This window comes from Cupressus sempervirens, chromosome 8 (genome assembly GCF_028749045.1).
Source record: "Cupressus sempervirens isolate cs-2001-9-10 chromosome 8, ASM2874904v1, whole genome shotgun sequence".
NCBI classification, from domain to species: Eukaryota; Viridiplantae; Streptophyta; class Pinopsida; order Cupressales; family Cupressaceae; genus Cupressus; species Cupressus sempervirens.
Window position 1 is genome coordinate 747,076,358 of NC_143125.1, and position 22,155 is coordinate 747,098,512.

General features: G+C 36.4%; 1 protein-coding gene across 2 annotated transcripts; it reads right to left on the bottom strand.

Annotated features, from left to right (window-relative positions):
• Nucleotides 1-3,543: 3,543 nt before the first annotated feature.
• On the bottom strand, nt 3,544-20,892 carry LOC149544577 (serine/arginine-rich splicing factor SR45a-like). Of its 2 annotated transcripts, XM_089795191.1 has the most exons (7): nt 20,597-20,826; nt 7,632-7,717; nt 6,421-6,500; nt 6,172-6,283; nt 5,307-5,456; nt 4,484-4,547; nt 3,544-4,326 (listed from the first exon to the last, which is right to left on the bottom strand). In XM_089795191.1, exons 2-7 carry the CDS (start codon nt 7,650-7,652, stop codon nt 3,869-3,871), a joined length of 885 nt encoding a protein of 294 aa, XP_089651317.1. In that variant the 5' UTR covers nt 7,653-7,717; nt 20,597-20,826; the 3' UTR covers nt 3,544-3,868. The 2 variants fall into 2 exon arrangements, with proteins under 2 accessions (XP_089651317.1, XP_089651318.1); XM_089795192.1 differs by lacking the exon at nt 7,632-7,717 and having other exon boundaries at nt 20,597-20,892.
• Between the last annotated feature and the right edge of the window lie 1,263 nt (nt 20,893-22,155).

Below are 22,155 nucleotides of genomic sequence, written 5' to 3' on the forward strand. Positions count from 1 at the left end.
CTTAGGTACAAACTCAAAGGCAAAGACAACTTTATCCAAAAACTACCAATCAACACTGTCGTAGGCTTTAGGTAGGTCCAACTTGAGCATGAACCCCTCATTGGAAGAAATCTCAAGGGAATGAACTCAAATGATAGAATCCAAAATCTGCCTACCGGAAACAAAACCAAAATGCTAAGAACAAATTATGAAGCGGAGAAGTTCCAGAAGTCTCGGAGTAAGAAGCTTTGATATAATTTAATAGAAAGACTATAAGAGGCTAATAGGTCAAAATTTGTCCATAGACTCAATACTCACCACTTTCAGCAAGACTAGTAAAGTAGAATTAATTTGTTTCAAAATGTTCATAGACCCAAAGAACTCTATAACAACTTTGATAACATCTTTATTAACAATCTCCCAAAGATTTAGGAAAAAAGTTTCAAAACTTCATCAGGTCCTGGAGCTTTGTCCCCCTCAAAGGAGAGAGGGCATCCTCAATTTACTAAGCTCCAAGGATGGCACCATTTTTTCAATTTTGCTATTCAGAAATAATTGGAGGGGCGTTTCTTAGAAGGATCTCCTGATCGTCGAAAGAGAGATCAGGTTCTATGGAACGAAGAGCAACAAAGAATCTTTTTTGGTTCCAAACTGACCTCATTGTCCTCCCGAGAGCCATTATCCACTACTCGGCAGCTTTGTGCTTTAATGATGGAAAATCTGATAATTTTATCCCCTTATTATAGCCAAAGCAATCTTAATTTTTGTTTCTAAAAGTACTACCTATTCGGAAAGCAAGTCTTCCTTCGCTAAACCCTTCGTTATATCCAATTGTGTTGGATCTCATCTTGAGTCTGCTCGATGTATCCATAAGCAAGGGAGATTTTGAATCAAAAATGTTTCCGATATCAGATTTATTCCATTTTCTAACCTCTACCTTATTTTTAATCTGATATACTTATGACTTCTAATATGTGATTTTTTTTTATTTTTTACAATTTATGGAAGTTGTGCATGCCATCTTCGTTATATCCAATTGGTTGGATCTCGAGTCTGCTCAATGTATCCATAAGCAAGGAGATTTTGAATCAAAAATGTTTCCAATATCAGATTTATTCAATTTTCTAACCTTTACCTTATTTTTAATCTGATATACTTGTGACTTATGATATGTGATTTATTTTTATGTTTTACAATTTACGGAAGTTGTGCATGCCATCACCACGACATGTTCCTTTTTCACATGTATGCATGTATGAGATTTACATATACATGTATGTTAGACATATTTCTTGTATATATATATATATATATATTTCTTATACAATTATTAATTGCTATTACAGATTTTTCACTCATTTTAACATCAATGTAGATGCATCAGTGTAGAAAACTATCAAATCTACAATTCAAATAACCATTCAACATTTAGAAAAGCGATACAAATTTTAAAGAGGCAATCACAACGTTTAAACTTCATCTAAATTGGAACTTCAAGTATTAATAGAAAGCACTCACTAATCTCTAGACAAAAATGCACTGAGACAAAAAAAAAGAAGTCCAAACATTTTTTGTTTCAGATAGTATTTCTCAATTTTTTGTTATTTTTTGAAATTTGGTCAACAGTGAATTTTGTAAATTTTGAAGGATAGCTGCATCCTTAATTAACAATTCAACCCAAGGAACCGAGGAACCAAAGATAAACTAGCACATTAAAAGGCTAGTGACTGGTTTGTTCACCTCTAACACTAAAGCACTAAAAACCTGCTCGAACAAGTTCATAATTCGAGATTTTAACTAGACTTATCATTAATCAAGCGCTATCAATCAATGAAACCTCTAACGCTTAAGCACTCAAAACCTGCAAGAAGAAGTTCATAATCCAAGAGCTTTTAACTATACTTCATCGTTAATCAAGCGCTGTCAACCGATGAAACCGACTCTTTAATCATCGAGATACCCGTCAATGAAGTATTTCAACATTTCAAAAATAAAGAGTGAGGATTCAAAAATAAAATATCCCTGATTACACATTCAGCGAGCCAGAACTTAATTTCAAAAAAAATCATGCAAAAGTGACAGTTTCCTTAAAAAAAGATGAAAGGATAGAAATTGATGTTAAATTAGAAAGGTTAATGAACCATCCAATCTTTGTATATTTGTCTACGTGAGAGGACCCCAACTTTGCACTCCTCAGAATCATACATATAAATTTCAGCTCAATCCCAATATTTTACAGCAGCTTACTTGACAAGTCCCCTAATTACAGGTTTCAAGGCAGACCACCACATACAATGTCACATCAGCATGCATTTTGCCATGGGGTCCAAGAAGGTCAAATAGAAAAGTGAACAATACTCGTCACCTTAATCATATTTTGATGTTGCATCACAGATTGTGTTGCTCTTTAGATCTAAGTATTTCTTTCGATTAATGATAGTCATTACTAACAACTTTAAAGTCACAACTATTGATGTAATACTTTTTATAATATTTAATATTGAATCAACAAGAACTATCACAAGTATTGAAATGAGCTCAACTACTATCTCATATCCCGTGTATCGTGTTCAACAATGTCAGAGCAACTTTGATGATATTGCTCAAATGAATGACGAGTCATTTGACCAGTTCCTTCACCTCCAATGTTTTCCACATGAGCTGCAATCTCTGTTCAAACTGGTGCTAAAATGAGAGTTTGAAACATAGATTGTAAAAGGGATTCCGAATTCAGACTTCTTAGACCAATACAAAAATACAGAATCAGATAACCTTGACACAGAAAAATGGAAACCCCCTAATTAAAATGGTGGCAAATTAAATGCTTCAACAGTCATGGATTGCATCTCTTCTTAAACTATGAATAATACGAAAACACAACTTACGAACTATATCTCATTATACAGTGACAGTGGACAGCACAAAATCCCTGCTCACTTAAAATGGTGGCAAATTAAACACTTCAACAAAATCCCTGCTCACTTAAAATGGGGTCTAGCCAACGGCCGGGTCAGGGCAATGCCCTGGCGAATAGTAGGGGCGCTCTAGGCCCCTCCATCTCTTCTTAAACTATGAATAATACGAAAACACAACTTACGAACTATATCTCATTATACAGTGACAGTGGACAGCACAAAATCCCTGCTCACTCAGGATTTACAATATCAAGGCTCAACTACGGTACCACAGAAGCCTAATTCCAGCTACCATAAATCTAATGCATCTGTTCTTAAACTATGAATAATAGGGAAACACAACTTACGAACAACTATATCTTATTATACAGCGACAGTGGACAGCACAAAATCCCTGCTCACTCAGGATTTACAATATAAAAGCTCAGATACAATACCACAGAAGCCTAATTCCTACTACCATAAATCTAACCAGACAAACGAAGCTTTTTCATTTATTGCAAGCAATTCACACAATTTACCCTACATCAAAACATGCAATATTTATATAAAACTAGAACATGGAGAAAAACAATCATGCAAAGTTTCAAGTACATTTCAAAATAAGGAACAACGCTGAACAGTTTGAAGGATACAATGTGACAGTGTCTGAAAGAATGTAATAGCAAGTATATAAGAAGAACAGAAGAAAGAACAAAGATACCATTTGATATATGCTCCACTCAGTGCATCCATACAGTATAAAAAGCTTGCCGCATGATACGATAGGATATAAAAACCAGCAAGGCAAAGTTTGTCACCAACCAATTTTTATAACAAGCACAAAAAACCTCATTAGTTGTGTGCAACAAAGAAGCCAAAATGCTTCTCCAGCATGCAAGTAAATTGCTAGACTAAATTCCGTCCTCCAATAAATGGCTGAATATATGAACAATGAGTTTAATCTCCTATTTAACTGCTAACTCAAGTAGGCTCTAATCATATGGGGCCAATGATCTGGACCTTGATCGATCCCGAGATCTATAAGAATAATTTCTTCTGGAACCATATGGTGAATTTGGAGTAACCGATCGTTCACGTCTCTTATATGGTGACAGTGCTCGATGCCGCCTAGAATATGGAGATGGTGATCGCAGGTGCCTGGCATAAGGTGACACTGAGCGATCTCGCCTACCATAAGGAGAAAGTGACCTATCTCGTCTTCCGTATGGGGACTCCGATCTATCACGTCTTCCATATGGGGACACCGATCTATCATGTCTTCCATAGTATGGTGACAATGATCGATCCCGTCCATACCTTCTATCATCGTATGGCGAGTGCATTGGTGAACCATAGTGATCTCCCCTGTATGGAGAATAACTCGGAGAACGACGAGAGCTATATCGATCACTGGACCTGCTATATGTACGCCGCCTTTCATAATCACGCACTGCACACAGCAAAAAGATATATGCCACGTCAATGTTCAAAATAATACTAACTACATGCAAAACTATAAAGTATATAATAAAATTAAAAATTAAAAACCTGCATACAACAGAGAAATGTTAAACAAGGGTGAGCTCTAGCATGGTTTCACAACTGACCTCTTGTTGGTCTCACACCAAGGTACTTGCCAGGAGTAGGAGTCCTTCCCCGCTTCCGTTTTGCCTGCAGCAACAGATTAGTGTCAATTTAAGACCAACTAAAATTTGGCATATTCTAATGAGATACAACCATTTGTACATACTATATGTACATAGCAAAAATTAAATTCACAAGAATGTCTAAAATATCTGTTTTAAAACAACAGGGAACGGGACTTGTTCACACCTAAAAACAACCTGTTATAATTTAAGAGGATCTAATCTGACAAAAGAAGTCAGACTTGTAATGACATTAAGCTCAATCTATCATACACATAATGCATTTAGATGCAATCACAAAAACTTCTAAAATACAATCATAAGCATGGTGTTATGCAAGGAAAGTCAGTCAATTGCTATGAGACAAATAAAATATGCATGGCATACAACCCTTTAATAGATGGGTGATTTGTCGTATTTGAGTTGAATTTTGATAAGTTTCAAATCTGATGTAGCTGATGGTCACATTGTCGAATCTATCAACATAAGTACCAATTCATGTTGGTGGGAAAGTCTGACTGTTATGCTCGTGAAGGCTTAGACTCTTAAGTTGAGAAAAAGTCGAAGCTGTTAAAGTTGAAAAAGAGTCGATGAAGCTACACAGCTGCCCTGCTGCCAAAATAGTGGAGGCAACATTTCTTAAAAAAGTGAGGGTCAATATCACAATAAGTTAAACTGAACCAAACTGAACCAAACTCATTTTGCATAAGTGATTTTGCAACGTATCATTTCCAAATGACAGATAACACACCACATTAAGCCTGACCATTAAATTCAAACATACCTTCTCAACAGTAATAACACGACCTTCAAGAACAGAACGATGCAAATACTTAATGCAGCGCTCTGCATCCTCGAAACTAGCCATAGTAACAAATCCAAATCCACGGGATTCCCGAGTGCGTGGATCAACAACAAGATGACATTCAACAACCTGTTCATGTGTTACACACAATGAAGAAAGGAATATAGTTAACATGAAAGCGTATACAATTAGTAAAAGAAAGTATTATTAAGTCGAAAAAACAGTCTATAACAAAAAAACCTAAATTACAAAGCTGCATGGAAATTAAATAATTACATCAAAATGGCATCTTAACATATGATTACATAAATTGAATCCATATAAAATGTTAACAAGACCAAACTCGACACAGTAATCAGTTTCCCATTGTCACAAGACCACAGTAGCACAGGGACACATCCCCCCACTTTTTGCCCAACATCCCAGATACTTACGCACCTGGAACTTGCAGACTCCGTCTCCCTGTCCCCAGCAGCACCACCAGATTCCGCCATCTCCACCAAGGGTGGGGGACATCCCAATATTGACTATTTTCAGATTCAACTTATTTATGTTTAATGTTCGATGTTCCAATTCAATGCAATGTTCAAGTATTTTATATCTTATATTGCAATACATATATTCATAACTAGCGTTTCAAGTACCATATGCAAATATATATACCCCCCTCCTCTCCCCCACCATCCCCAAATTAAGGCCCCTATGTCCCCCCGTCCCAGAAACTTGTCCCCCCGTTCCTCCATCCCCCCATCCCCCAGGGCAGTGTAACCATGCACAAGACACACCTGAGGTACAGACTATAGCATCAAAATAACACTTGAGAATTCAAGGAGGCCATACCCACCGTTCCCTCTTTAGAGAAATGATCTTCAAGATCCCTTTTTGTTATTCTGGGTGACAGACCAGTGACATAAAGGTTGTTTCCAGGATTACGGACATCATCGGAATCACGGCTCCTATTAAGAGACAAAAATTATGTTAAAACAATATAAATATCTGCAAAACCGAACACATTTCTAAAGAACTTTAAAAAGCAGATCAATATACAAACAAACCAAATTGAATAAGAATTGGAACATAGCAATGTCCTTACCTGGAACGGCTCCGTGACCTTGACCTTGACAGTGAACGGTTTCTTCGCGGTGAGTAGGAATCATACCTCCTTGAATAAGACTGCACCGAGAAAATTACAATAAACAATATTGCTAATAACTATCACGATTTAAAATAACAAACTTTAACAGTCACTTCCAAGCAACCTTACAATGAAGATAATAAAAAGAACACTGTACTTTCAACATATTCAAACATCATTCAACTTTGGAAAAGAGCAAAGTCAATATAAAAGGTACATAATTAGACTGGAAAAATGACTTTCAAAAGCTCCACTCCCAACAGTGATCATAAAAATAAATTGAATGCGTGAATGTTTATAGTGACAATTGTATCTTTTCAGCCTCAACATGGACTAGTTTGATCCAGACTTTTTCCTACACAAATTTTGTAAAATGAGCTTGATCCTTCAAAATTCAACGCTTTCAAAAGCATTACCAGTTAACACCATAGTGCAGTCACGTCTCAACAATCAACTTCTAGCATATCCATTCGTCAACAATAAACCACCCTATCTATCTCAATCAACTTGAAGCATATATCCATTAATCAGCAATAAACCATCCTATTTATCTCTATCAAAGACTTTTTCAGACCTTCACATAAATTTTTGAAAAGAGATCACATATTTTCCTTATCTTAACAATTTGGTGATTAAACAAATTAATCAATAATTTCCCTATAATCTTTTTGAGGGCTTTGATCTCTTCACATCAAAAAGCTCTTCAGTCTGTCTGCCACAACATCAAGACACCACAAGATGAGGAAGGTAGCTCTGTCACTCTATTTGTCTCCTCATAATGTGCTGTTTCAAACTTCAAAGGAAAACTGCTACAACTACTTCCTCTCTCTTGAGATATTCTACTATATATTATGAGTCAGAACAACTTTCTTCCTTGGCTACCATACCAAAAATGGCACACAGAGAGGATTTCACCCAACTGTATAACTTGTTTACCTGGTACACATCAGAAAACAAATATTCTTCCCCAATAAATAGATATCTATTCTGCTATAGAGTCCCTCCATAATTAGGCAGTAGGAATACCTCTTATTATAATACACCAAACTGATTTTCCTTCTTTATTAAGTTATGTGCACTAGTGTGTTTTGTGGGATGATTGCACAAAAATTTCTTTCATAGGCCTTCCGCTTTCTTGGATTAGAATACATACATAATTTTATATTTACCTCACATACTAGAAGGATCATCTTCCTTGGTTTCACAAAGAATGGCACAGTAATAGACTTTCACCCAACTGTATAAACTTGTTTACCTGGTACAAATCCAAAACAAAATCTTCTTATCCAATACGAAGATATTTATACATTCTTATTATAATACAGAAAAGTTATAAACTTTCTTCTTCTATGTAATATATGTGCACTACTGTGAGTTTTGGGGGATGAATGTACAAAGATTACTTCCATAGAAATCCAGCTATCTTTGATTAAAATGCATCCATCACTTTATCTTTACCCACAGACTAGCAAGATCAAATGCTCCGATACTCTGTAAAGTCCCTTTTAGTTAATTCCTGACTTTCCTGATTTTCCCCTTAAAACAATAACATTTATTCAAAATTGATGATAGCTTATCAGAGAGTGAGAATTTATGATAATATTCAGATCAATAAATCACAGCAAAATACTCAAAACCAATCATACCATAGAGATTTATGTCCCTAGCCCAAAAGTGACAATACACTAAGGGTTTTCATCCATCCTCAACCCAATTTTAGGGTTTTGACTTTTCATCCAAACTTAGTAAGAGCGTGAAAGGATTTTTGTCCTTGAAATTCTCATGTACTTCAAAGATTGCATCTTTCCCGTTTGAAACACAATTCTTCATATTCAGAACAGATTGCTTTACGGATTTGCCAGGTTATTTTTTATTGCCTTTGCCAATTAATATTTCTTGATGGATTAACAAATCAACATTTGAATAATCTGTGAATGACTTTATAACTGATTAATGCTTGAATTTATTTTCTGAATTGATCAAGTTTCCTGAACTGATTTTTTGATTCAATGGATTGATGGCCTCCTTGCTTGGCAATGAACTGGTTTACCCTTCATAATAACCATTTCTTGAAGTAGTCAGCACCCTTCACAAGAATTGAATCACCACCCATCACAAGAATTGAGTCATCACCCTCTATTGCTGCCTTTGAGAATAGTATCTCCTTTCCAAATTGATTCATTCATTCCCAATTGATGATTAATGGATCCTTTATGAGTCAATGATCTATTCCATGATTCTCCCAATGAAATGATTTGCCCTTTATATCCATTTTACGGCCTTTTTTAGAGTAATCACTTATTTCCAAATCCATTCCTTCACTTCCTATTGATGATTGATTCAATGATGATGATCCACGGATGCCATTCTAAAATGAAATGATCATCCTTTTATATCTCATGTTTGCAAAAGTCAAAAAACTTCAATCCACGCCTAGTGACAAATCACTTAAGTATTAAATTTAATTAATACCATATTTCATTTTTATCTTTTGTATTTTTATGGCTGTCACTAAAATGCATACATGGTTATTCCACCATCCTTGAAATGCTAAGGAACATATATCCATAGATAAGACCTGCAGACACATGTGTGCATTCACTTGTTTTTTCAACATGGTGTCTCAAGGATTATAACAACATCTAGTTCTAGTTGAGTTAACCAACCTTGCGGCATGTAGAATTGGCAGAGTTGATTCTCTCTGTGGGACATATTGGACATATTGTATTGTACCCTGTAATGTCCCCATTTTCTAGGACATTATAATTTAGTGTTGCCGGCTCACTTCATCTAGGTTTCAAGGGTGAAAAGGTTCTTTACAAGGTTCAGTTCAAGATTTGGCCTAGACATTTCCAATTTCAAACCCATCTAAGCAGTTTTGGCAGGTTGTCCAGATGATTACTATTTTTAGTAAGTAAACAGTGCTCAAAATTCTTGATATCTCAATGTTGGTTTGGAAGTGTCTCACCGAGAGCTTTCCAACAAGCTATTGCACATGTTTATCCAAGCACATGTTTATCCGAGTTCATTTGGTCAATTATTTTGATGCCTGATGATTATATAGTTCACTGGCTAAGTAACTTTTAAAGTTCATTTAACTTGTCACTTTATTTTTAAAAGGTACTATGTTCACTTAAGTGACTAAAGGGCAAAAAAGGTGTTTTATCCCACATGGGAAGGAATGCAGATTATAATATTTAAGACAAATATTAATCTGGGAGCTGAAAACAATTACTAGTTGTCTCTTCTAAGACGCAAACCCTGGAAAAAGCTTTCGGAGGTTGGATGCAAACCTAGCCTTCTTATAGGTTTACGTTATATTTCCAATCTCAATGTTATTTCTATTTATAAGATTGGATTTTCTGGATTGTAGCGTATTATTGTATTGCTGTTGTATAATACAGTAACGTTATTTAGTAACTATTTGTGTTAATTGTTGGTTTAAATATGTACTTCTGAATATTGGAGGAAATAAACACACTTTTTTGGGTTTTCTAGTACGCATATCTGCTGGTTATAAATCAATTAAAGTTCTGGACTTTTATATCAAGTATTGGTTTTTTCTGTCGGTTTAAATCTGCACTTTAATATCAAGAGTTTTTTTAGTATAATATCTGAAAAGGGATAATACAGTGGTATCAAAGCCAAAGATCTTGCCAGCCTGTGAAGTTCAATAACAATGGTATTTATAAGAGTCTGGAGAGATTTCTGGAATATTAGAAGTACACGGAAGTCTAAGGAGTCGAGATCAACTTTCTTTTGGCATTTTATCTGCTTCGTGAATTTTGGGGAAGATTGATTTTGAGTATCAGACGTATTGTGTATCACGGGAAATAATTAAGTTTACGGTGACTCTGAAACAAACCCCTAACCTCCAGGTTGACTATATAGATGTTTGAAGACTAAGCACCACGAATCTATTTGAAGGGTGCACCGCTTATGATTTATATGGATTTTAATACTTCCAGGGGAATCAATTCATTTCATTCTGAGGAGGAGTTTATGCATATAAGAACTTTGGCCCAATTTCTATATTAAAAACAAAGAGGAATGTGGAACAGACTTTGGATTTTAACAAGACTAGGCATAGTAACAGATGTGTTGGTCGGCATTCGCATTTGGTTAGAGAATAGCAGCGACATATTCCCATTTCAGTCGGAGAGGACAAAGTTACTATCAACAGTGAGTTGCAGGGTTATGTGGTTGCCAGTTGCCGTGAGACAAATAGGGATTCACGAGTCAGCTCCAACGTGAAGGACAACTTCCTAGCATCTAGCAAGGTATCGGCAGTGGAGTGAAGACAATCGAGGAAGTCTGGAAGGGTCTTTAAAGACGTGTTTTAATGCAATCACAACAATGAAGGGATTCAAAGAACCCAGATGATAGTCATCTCAAAGTTGGTGATACACATCTCATCCAAGCATTGGAGGGCACTCTACAATCACATGCATTCACTCTCATATCAAGGGAAGTTGCCACACTTACTGATGCCACTTGTTTTGAAGCACAGATTGCAATCACAGGTAGAGTGTCTCCCGTGAGGGGTCACGTAAATCTAAGGCAAACTCACATCAGATTTCGAGAAGTGTATGAGCGATCAGTGCCACTCAAATACGATAGTCGTGTCCACCAATAACAGCATTGTTTGAGGTTCACAGGGTGAGCTTGGGCCATAACCATGAAACCTACAGTCGGAGCAATGGTATCATTCTCTTCACAGGTCAGAGCCCATTCTTCCCTCAGCATGGGTTGCGATTTCATACTGCAACCAGCAACAGTTTGGACAAGAACCAAAAGGTCATCCGGGTTATATACGTGGAGCAGACCAAAGCACTTCATGGCACACTCCTAAACCATAAGCTGACTATTAATTTCGGTCTGCAAGTTTGTAATAAACTTATCTATTACCAGTCCTCAATACGAGACTTAGTCTTCCAATCTTCTGCAAATGGTTTGAGACTCCAGATTTCTGGCATTTTGGTTCTTATCCATATACATGTTTATATTATGTGATTGTATTTGCCGTCCCATTTGCAAATTTATGGTTTTAGTTGGGCAAGTTCGTTGAAGATTATTATGAACTGTATGCTCCCTGATTTCCTTTAAATAAAAGAGATACATACTACAGTGATTCCTTCCTTATTCAGCAGTATCCATGCCAACTATTCAGAAAAATGTCTTGGACTGAAAACATAACAAATTTCTTAATATCTACGGAAGCATATTACAGTGGTATCTCTTACCGCTTCCCAGTCTGAAAAACTCAAGACAGATAAGTGTTTGATGAAATTCCATCAGACTGTTGTTCTAATGCTGTTTCATTTGGATCAGAGACTATTACAGAAAAACTCTTGAAGATTCCAGGCTGGCACCCCCAGTTTGCCTGTGGATTGTAATTTCACCATTTTATCAGCTAGATCGAACATTGTGGTATCAATTTTGGATAAGATTATTATCTTCGTGGAAGGTACACTGTTTGGAAGTATCTAAAGATTCTAAAGAGTAGAAATTTCATATCAGAATTAGCAGACAAGTACAGAAGAAGTAATTTGATAATTATTTTAATGCATTAGCTGGACCATGCATCATGAGGAGAGGAGTTAGTGAGACATAAAGAAGTGATCTCCTTGGCTTCAGTTTGGTTATTGATTGAAATGGCAAATTTGGCTCACATGGGTGATATTGAATGGAACATTCAACAATTTCATTAATTACCACACCTAGCCGTACACACCAAGAATCACCTCACACCATCTACAGCTGGTAACGAAGTTGAAGCAGCAGTATTCGTAGAAAGAAAACAGAATTTGTTACCTTTGTCAGCAGACGTGAGGCAAGAAAAAGAGCCCAGTTAAAGATCATCAGCCAGTCATATTACTTTGGCATTTATTTATGCTTTGCAAGCCATACAAACATCAGAGAACGAACACCAAGTGTTTTACCAAATTCCTACAGCAAACATTTAGAATCTCTCTGTTCAGTTTAGACAGAATTGTGAAGTTTATTGCAGCGGTTTGACAAAATACCTTCTACATTCAGAGTTCAGCAACAATTGGCAGTCAGACTGTAGCTTTAAGTTCACCGAATTATTGGTCAAAAATTGGGAAGTTGATTACACTGATTGGCATTGAGTCGGAAGCATAACCTTGATCAGTCTTTCAATACAAGTATAGAAAGTCAAGAATTGTTGAAGACACAAATCATGGCTACAACAGAGCTTCAAAAAAAAAAGAATTCAAGGTCCACTCATGATGGGCATGTCAAAGATCCTTATGAATGTAAAACTGAAGTAAGGAGATTGTATGATGATTATAACAAATTTCCATCAAAGCTTCAAAAAAAAATTTCCTTTCATTAATTATGTGGACTTTCAGCTAGAGCTGCAAAACAAGACGGATATGATAAAAAACAAATACTATGCATTGGCTTGAGATCTCCTTGCAAAGGACAATTACAGAAATTTGCATAGGGAAAGATATCAATCAACTTGATAGTAGTACTAATAATGGCACGAGTATACCGAAAGGTAATTGGGAGACAGAAGTATCTTATGGAGCTGTTTACCCTAGTCCTTTTGATGAGCATATTAATGGCCCACATAGAAGAGTTGACCAAACCGTCAACGTTGGCAACTCCCCATCTTATTTAGACATGGAAAACACCAACATCTTATTTGGTGACATGGAACTTAACTTGGATCTAATTTTTAGAAGCAAATGGACCACAATGTTGACAGGATAGATGATCTAGCACACATTGAGTTAGAGGACATATCTGAAACTGTTGTCTCCCTAGGTGATAAAAAGTCAAGAGATTCTATCGGGAACAGGCCGCTTGTGTTCGAAGGAGATGGTCAAAAACCATTATCACTCCTTGACTTATTGGATATTCTTTTGGTCAAAGAGCACAAGATTGTCCAAGTGTTGACGAGAATGGATGAATCTTCCAATTTGATGGAGGCTTTCATGCAGAAGATTGTGATAGAAGAAAGGCATGAGAATGCATGTGGTGATACAAGTCCTCTTTTACATATTATTTTTTAAATGATAAAATATGGGTACTTGCAACTATTAATGGATAGAGGCCTAGCAATAAAATTTGGAAGGGGCAAGGTGAGTGAGGTAGATGAGCTATGCCTTCAATAGAGCTTAACACATTACTCCATCCACAAAGTTGAAAATCAAACGAGTGGGGCAGCCACTTATGAAGAAGATAACTGTGGTTCAAGGGCACAAGAAATCACGCAAATCATTGAAGAAATTCATAAAGCGGGTAGATGTGAAGGCAAATAATGTAATTCAATTACGTGTTCCCCATCTGAGACTTTCTATGATGACAAAAATTCTATGGATCAGCAAGTTGATGAGTCTGAACATTCTGCTTTTTATGACAGCAGTTGTACATTTTCACAAGGGCACATGGTTAGTGATACGACAAGTGAGGATAATTCAGAGATTTCAATTAATGGTGAGCCTTCCTTTTATGAAGACTTTGACATAAGCGAGAGTACTTATGATGAAGTACGAAGTTCAGATTTATCCTTAGCATGCTTTGAGTGATATTTTCAGCTTACCAAGAGATTTATCACCCAACTCTTATGAGATGGCCACAGCCTACTTGTTGATTGGCGATTTTACTTAGTATATTCCTGCTATTAATGATGTGCCTATGTATGTTGGTAGTTTATTCGCGGATTCTATTTGGCCTTCAGAGGTCAATGAGTTATTTGCAGATGAGTGAGGAGAGCATATATTACCCTACGTACCACGTGAGGTGTCTACATTTTTATTTCAATAGTACATTGAAGACAATGTTAGCATTCATGATGTTGGTGATTCACCAACCCCTTTTTCCTTTACCCAAGATCATGTTGATTGGGTGATCGGGGACCCAGGTGTTACAAAGGATTCATAAATTGAGGCAGGGGTAACAATTGTTTTAAACATATGAAAATATGCTAGAAATCATCCATTGATCAATGCTTTGATGATGTCCGCTAAAGGGGCAATGTTTTTTAAAGCAGTGGATTGTGAAGAGCAAGTAAAAGATGGGCAATTTATTGCTAATATTCTCATCTCTACCATTGAAGGAGTGGGTGCTAGAAACGTCGTCCAAGTTGTAATGGACAACACAAAAAATTGTAGAGTTGCTGGTTTGTTGGTTGACATGAGATATTGTCATTTTTTTGGACAACTTATGTGATTCATTCACTCAATCTTATGTTACAAAAGATTGGGAAAAGTATTGAGTGGATCAAGGAGGTGCTAAGGACATCCAAATGTTCATCACAAACCACCACATGACTCAAAATATTCAAAATGTTTTCACATTTGGAGTTGTTGAAGGTAAGGCAACTTGATCTCAAGTTAGTAATTTAATATTTTTTAAATATTATCTTACAATTTCTGATTTTTTGATTGTGTATTGTATATTCTTTTTTGAAGTACACATCTAATAGTTATATTTTTTGTGCTCTATTTTATGTTACAAGTTGTTGAGACATGTTTTGTATCAAATGTAATCGTCTTGAGGCAACCTATGGAAGTGAAAAAGGCAATTACCAATATGGTAATCAGCAACAATTGGGCTATGTGGAGGCAAAGCAACAATGAGAGAGCATCAAAAATAAAGCTTAAGATAATAGACGACATGTTAAGCACATGTGGAATATCTCATTAAGCACACCAAGCCCATTATGATCATCCTTAGGTACATCGTTGCCTTGGAGGGGTGGCATAGACTCAATGCTTGAGAAGATCAAGCAAATTGTAAATGAAAAAGACCAATACCCTCAAGATACCTTCTTCACACAAGTGCAAGCTATTGTTGTAAAACGATGGAACAAATTGGCCACTCCTCTAAATTTGCTTGCATATGCATTGACATCAAATAACTATACCACCCAATATATTGATCTACCAAGAAGGCTACCACCCTATAGAGATTTAAAAGTGTCTAATAGATACAAGGCAACATTTGAAAGACTTTCCAAATGATAATATGCGATATTTGATTACGCATAAGTTCATACAATTTGTAGAGGCAAAAAATCTAAGTAATGATGCTCCTCGTCATCAGTTTAGGAAGGATGCTCATAGTTGGCAATGCCTCCATGGCCAGAATCCCAAACGTTGCAACCCCTTGCAATCAAGAGATATTACAAGTTTAATTTTAAAAAATAATAATAATGTTAGATTACTTTGTCTTCATAAATTGTTAGATTCAAAAAAAACAAATTATATTATATTTTAATTGTTTACTTGGTTATGTCTATGTAGGTTGTTAATGCATCTACTTCATAAAGAAATTGGAGCACATATTCTTTCATCCACCCAATGAAGCACGATAGGTTGCAATTATAAAGAGCGGTGAACTTGGTATTTGTGCATTGCAACTTGCATCTCCTCTCCCACAACACTAAAAGATACAGAAAAGGTGAAAAATAGAGGTGGGATGTAAATGCAAAGATGGCAAGACTTCGATGGTATGATCATAATTTGAAGTCCCTTGGGACTCACCACAACACAAGACTTGTGGCTTGTCGAGTCATCTCACTATGGGGTTGCAAAACAAGTCCTAGCACGCCCAAGTCAAAGAGTCGCACAAGCTTTCAAAAAGAACTCTCAGCAGATTCTCGAAATGCCAAAACATACTTTAAACCCTTCCGAGTCCTAAAAGAATTTTTCCAAAGTCCAAAGTAGGAGTCCTATTTTGGGCTGTTGAGTCCAATTTTTCAAACTTTTCCATATTGCTTGCCATAGGCCCACGAGTTTAGACATCTGTTAAGCGGTCACCAGAGGCAACCCTGACCCTTTGTTTCATAGTAGTCCTTGACACTAACTCTATGCTTCTCATAAAACAAAATGCATGCATTCATTCCCCTCTTACTCGTAAAGTGAAATGGAAGTGTGAATGACCATTGATTTAGTGTTGAAGTCACAGTTTTGACAGTCAAAAGTCAACCAAAATGCATTGAAACTGACATTTAACCCTGGGATTAAAGAAGAATTGCCTCAATTATCTAAAATAGACTCCAAAAAATCTGTGAATGAACATCCATGCCCTAGGTAAATCAAACTAGTTTTCAGTTCCATTAATATATTGTACTCAAAAAAGCATCTAACTAGTTATACCCTGGTCAGTAACTTCGCATAATAAATCATGGATATGAGACTGATAAGAATGTGCATGTATTAAGAAACTATTTTATTAGTCTTAACACATGGTTACCAGGAGACCCGTCTCCTACACCTGGAGACGCGTCTCGAAGACCCCCAGTACCGAAGACGTCCCCAAAAATGTTTATGGATGCACGAGGTTTTGGTTGCCATCTCCAAAGTCCCCCAACCAACAATTGATGTCTCCCACCAAAAATATTGAGCATAAAGCATCCTAAAACTCCTAAATCTTATCCTCTATCATCACCCCTTAAAAATTTGTTATTACTTATATCATATATGTTAGTAATTATAATGATAGCCACTATAGTTTTCCAATCAGTTTGCTTAATTGCCTCTAGAAAGACTTGTCAATGATGTATAATTATTTCTTTATTAAATAACAATTAACATCTCCAAGTACCCACGTCTCCTATTTTTGAAAATTAGCCATACCAGTACCAATACCAGTCTCCAAGGTCTCCAAGTACCCCAATCTCCTGGTAACCTTGGTCTAACATTTCACAACAAAGAAATTGTTTGCCCTGAGTTATTAATTCAATTGTAGAAACTCCAATCTGTGATATTGCTATCAGGATTAAACTCTTGGAGTTTTCAAATCAACTTCATTGAAACATATTTCATTAGAGTAGCAATTCCTAGGAACCTAACTCTCATAAGAATGAATGGAACATATAGCACTCATTTAGGACTCATTACATATATGTGATGCTCACTTGAGTGAAGCATTGGAACTTCTTGGGACTCATTCCTCTCAGCTTTGCTCACCTCAAAGCATGGGTTAATGAGTTTGACGTGTGCTAGGAAACACCTCCTAGTTGTCGAACTCTTGTTTCTCAAGTAAGAAAAAGCTTATTTGTCAAAAGGTTGAAAACATAAAATATCCTGATTAACCAGTGATAATAATCTAGAGATACCACTTTTGAGACAGAACTGTAATGTTAAATTCAACACTTCAAAGAGCAAAATTGAGGGAGGAGGAAGGTGGAGAACCTCCATACGGCTTAAAACTCAAGTTTTACCTTGTTTAAACTAATTTAAAATTGCTAAAAAAAAAAGTTGATTGGTCTACCTATGCTTTTTATGTTTCCTTCGAAATCATTATAAAACAAAACTGAAAATAAATGGAATTTTTATTCAAATATTGTCCCCTTGAATTTTTATATGTTGAGGACAACCTCAAAATTAAATGGAATCATTCACTCAGAAAACAAGGAGAACACACTGCCAGATGATATTAATTGAACTGTATGACAGAAACAACCATCCTAGACAGAACTAATAACATAAATTAAAAATTAGAAGACATTCTAACAAGATTAAAAAAACGTCAAGGTATACTGCTTCAATGTCGCTTGGCTGCAGAAAACTCAGGCTACAGTTTTTACAAAATATGTTGGTTCCTATGCCTGCAACAGACGAAAACCATGGCCTGAGTTTCAAAAAATGGCAGAAGGCAGGGTGCTGGAGCTTCGTGCAATGCACCTGTGACAGCTTTGGACCCCGAGCATCTTAAATGGAGGATGAAGGGGCCATATTTCAATGTGTTCAAAGTAAGTTGAACATCTCTTGTTGCAGATCATGCAGGTGATGGTGATCGTTTGAGCCGAAGTTGAAGGCGAAGAGCACAGGGAATAGTGTATGGGGTGTGGGCTTAGAAAAAGTGAGGCAAGAATCCGTAAATGGGTAAACAGTTAAGGCCATAGCACTCTCACAGAAGGCTTGCTCTGTTGTCTTGGAGGCAGAGTTAGAGGAAGAAGCTGTTCACAACATGGCCATATTCACTGAGCTTGGGTTGATTTGCCGGTTCAAAGGCCCTCTGAGCAAGCTTGATTGATCTTCACAAATGGATATCAGAATATTGGAAGACGATTCTGGAAGGTTATGTGCAGATCTACCCTGCAGCCAAAGACCTTTTTACCTTTGTTTTTGAACTTGTAGAAGATGAAAATAGGATCCTAGTTGTTTTTTTAACTTGTACAAGATAAAATATGTGATTATCAATGGTGTTGAAAAAAAAAATTCCTCTGATGTTAAAGCCATGGCATCTAGATTTCAATCCAGCCAAGGAAGTTTTCGTGAAATTTCCAGTTTGGGTGAGGTTGCCAAATCTACCCTTACATATTTGGTTTGATTCTTGTCTTGAAGCAGTAGGTGACTTTTGATGGTAGATGAGGTATCCTCAAATCTGCTCCAATCTACCTATGCTCAAATTCTTGTGGAGATGCATAGTATGAAGGAGCTCCCAGCAGAGATTGTGATTAAAGATTAAAGATTCAAAGGGCAACTGGTTCCAACCAATGGATTATGAAGGAATCCCCTCCAGATGCAGGATATGTTTTCAGACTGGGCATATAGCAGCCAAGTGCAATAGGGAAAAAGAGTGTGGAAGCCAGCAACATGGTGGAGAATGTTTCTGCCCAGCACTATACAGTGGAGAAGAAGGCAGAGCAGCAAATGAGCTTCGTGCAAGCAATCTCTAGGGAGTAAGAGCAGAGTTAGTTGAACAACCTACAAAATTCAATGAGAATAGAAATGAGCTAGTTGGCGTGAAGGAGGCAAAACAGAACAATGAGTCTGCTACTCCAGCTGGAAAAGAGGGAAAAAAACCCTTTAGCTGGGACCCGAGAAATGGGTGATGAAGAGGCAGCATGAGGGTTTCTCTCCAATCTAAAGGAAGATTTTGCAGGTGAGCAAAACCCCGCAAACCCAAGGGGATCTTGCGGAAGAGAGGATTTTGCAGGGGAGCGAAACCAGGTTTTAATGGATGGCTCTATGTATTGGCAAACGGTAGCAGCCAGGATGGAAGAGGGTTGGAACATTGTAAAAGGCAAGAAGAGTAGGGAGGCAAAGTTGAGTTCATTAAATATGACTCTATATCCTCATACAAAGGGAAGCCAAGATGGAAGAGGGTTGGCACATTGTAAAAGGCAAGAAGAGTAGGAAGACAAAGATGGCTTCATCCGATATGACTCGCTATTCTCATACAATGGGAAGCAAAGATTGTAAAGCTTGATATGGATGTAGTTACCTGTGCTTCAGGTTGCTGTTAGCAGTCCTGGGTGCCCTTTGATAGCATGCTTCAATATTTCTGTTTTGTGCGTGCATGATTTAAATGGTTAGATACAGAAAGGGCAGTGTGGATGTTGGGGGCCTTAAGAGGCTTGATAATGGGTGTATGGTGTCCTCTTTTGAGGCTGTGAACTTCATGTAATATCTCTTTTTAATTAATAAAATGCATCTACTACCGAGCCCAAAAAAAAGATAAAGAAAAGGTCAAAGCCCTTGAAGAGAAACGCTAATCAAAGACAAATTTACAGAAATCCTATGAAAGAAAACGGGAAAAGATAAGCAAAAATATGGCAAATAACTCGTCCTACGGCACAACTCAAAGTCTAATCTAAAAATCAACATTGTCGCTTTCAGAGGATATCCAAAGACGAACAAAAAAACATAAAAAACCCTGCTTAAATACAATTAAAACAGCTCTCTCATTTTGTTTATGGGAGAAAATTATAGATACTCCAGTAGTTTATAGATAGTCGAGTCGAGACACTCTACTATAATTCTACTAAGATACTTCCAATCGTATCCAACTTAGGTTTCAAAGAGGGGAAAATTAAATAAGAAAAGTTTCCTAACGGAATCAAGGACAAAAAAATTGATGTCACAATTTAAGCACAGCCAGAAACGTAAAAGGAGAACAGAATAACTCGTATGTTTATTTTTATTTTTCGCCTCCTTCAAACAAAAGAGGGTTTCATCTTCTAAACTCATTACATTTTTCTGTAAATACTATAAATCTTCGAGAACTGTAAAAAGGTTTCTTAATATTCTGCCAACAGTAAACGCACTGTTTCAGCGTTCCGAAAATCAAAACTTGGAAACACCAAAAAAAAAAACAACATCATCCAAATTCCGGTTTCGAGGTTAGACCAAAAGAGATCGAAAGTTACCATCTCAGTCGGGTAGACTATACTTTACGCCAAAGAAATTGCGGCTTAAGACAACACTCTGCAAAAAGTGCTCAACTCCTCCCGTCAGAAACCCTCTCGCCGATTCCGCTTCTGCTGATAACATCTCCCGAAAAGTACCGTGGAGTAAAAATATATGAAAGCTAAGAGGGGAGATCCGCGAGGCTTATACAGCCACAACGGATTGTTCTGGAAGTTTAGCTTCCGGACCTCAAATACCCATTAAATTTTGTTGCATAAATCGGTTGGGCTCGAAATGTTAGAAGAGGGGAGATGATATGTGGGATTCAAAGTGATTGCTAAAATATGGTTTAAGATGGAGAAGCGGATAAAGTTTTATTTTATTTTTTTAATTTCTAGTGGGTTCTTTAAGAATCTTAAAATTATTATTAGTCCCTACCTAAAAGGCGGGAGACTATAGCTTTCACCTCACTACCACCAATTAATCTATTCTTTGAAAACTAAAACTATGTAAATTACAAATTATCTCATTTATCTTATGCTCTCGACAGATTTTCTCTTTAAAACATAATTTTATTTATTTATTTATGTTTTCTTATTGGCTCTATGCATTTTTCTCGGAGCCTTTTCTATTTACTAGTTGGAAATTACCAAAAATAAGGTTGAATGTTGCACGTGGCAAACATCTACAATTGGCACTCAACAAGATATTCATGTGGTTCATCTGTGTTGTAACATTTTGCATACGTGCATACCAAGGCAGTTGCAAGAGGAAAAAGAAAACAAAATAGCAACTAGACAAAGAGAAATCAATTGTTGGACAAACTTTAGAATGCATGCTTCTCGTCTCTTCGTGCTACTTTGGATTATTCGATGGGAATTAGCTAAAGATTGAGGTGAGTTTGGATGATACGGTGGGATTGAGATGGAGATGCATATATCTTACTTCGAAAAGAGCTGAAATATTCCATGTTGGATTACAATATTTAGTCACTTTCCTCCCACTAATAGATTTGTGGTATGAATCTTTAGCACCCATTTCATTTATTTTTAATTTGACATATTTGTTAGCTATGGAAAGTGTCAATTTTGCCTAGGCTCTAGAAACAAGACTTATAATTAACAAATTTGTTTTCAATTTTTTTCTTACTGCTGGAACATGTCCACTTTGTTTAGTGAATCATCAATGCTACATGATAGTTGATCAATAGAGATTTTTTTTTAATTAGGAGGAATTTAGCACATAAAGGGTTGGGTTTGAGCTGCAGGGTTTATGTCTATTTGAAAAAATCTCAAAATGGTTTAGATTTTGAATTGTTTACTAAATCAGAGGTTGAAATGAGCTATGAAACCTCATAACAAAACCTACAAAATATCATCCCACTTGCGCAAACATTAGAACTATTCTTTAGCCCTAGTATGCTTCAAATATTTTAGTTTCCATAATTTTAGAGTTATGGAGTACATTTTTGGATGAAATTTGTTTTTTTTAAGTACCATGAATAACAGAAAGAGAAAATTATTTAATTGATACTAATAGATGTCTACCTCTTATTAATGTCGAAAATATAAATACCATT

Excerpts from the sequence above, each read along its gene's own strand:
- LOC149544577 (XM_089795191.1), bottom strand. The coding sequence starts at position 7,652 with ATGATCCTTCTAGTATGTGAG. Across the intron at positions 6,284-6,420 it reads AGGTCACGGAGCCGTTCCAG|GAGCCGTGATTCCGATGATG; the intron begins GTAAGGACATTG and ends GTCTCTTAATAG. Across the intron at positions 5,457-6,171 it reads ATTTCTCTAAAGAGGGAACG|GTTGTTGAATGTCATCTTGT; the intron begins GTGGGTATGGCC and ends ACACATGAACAG.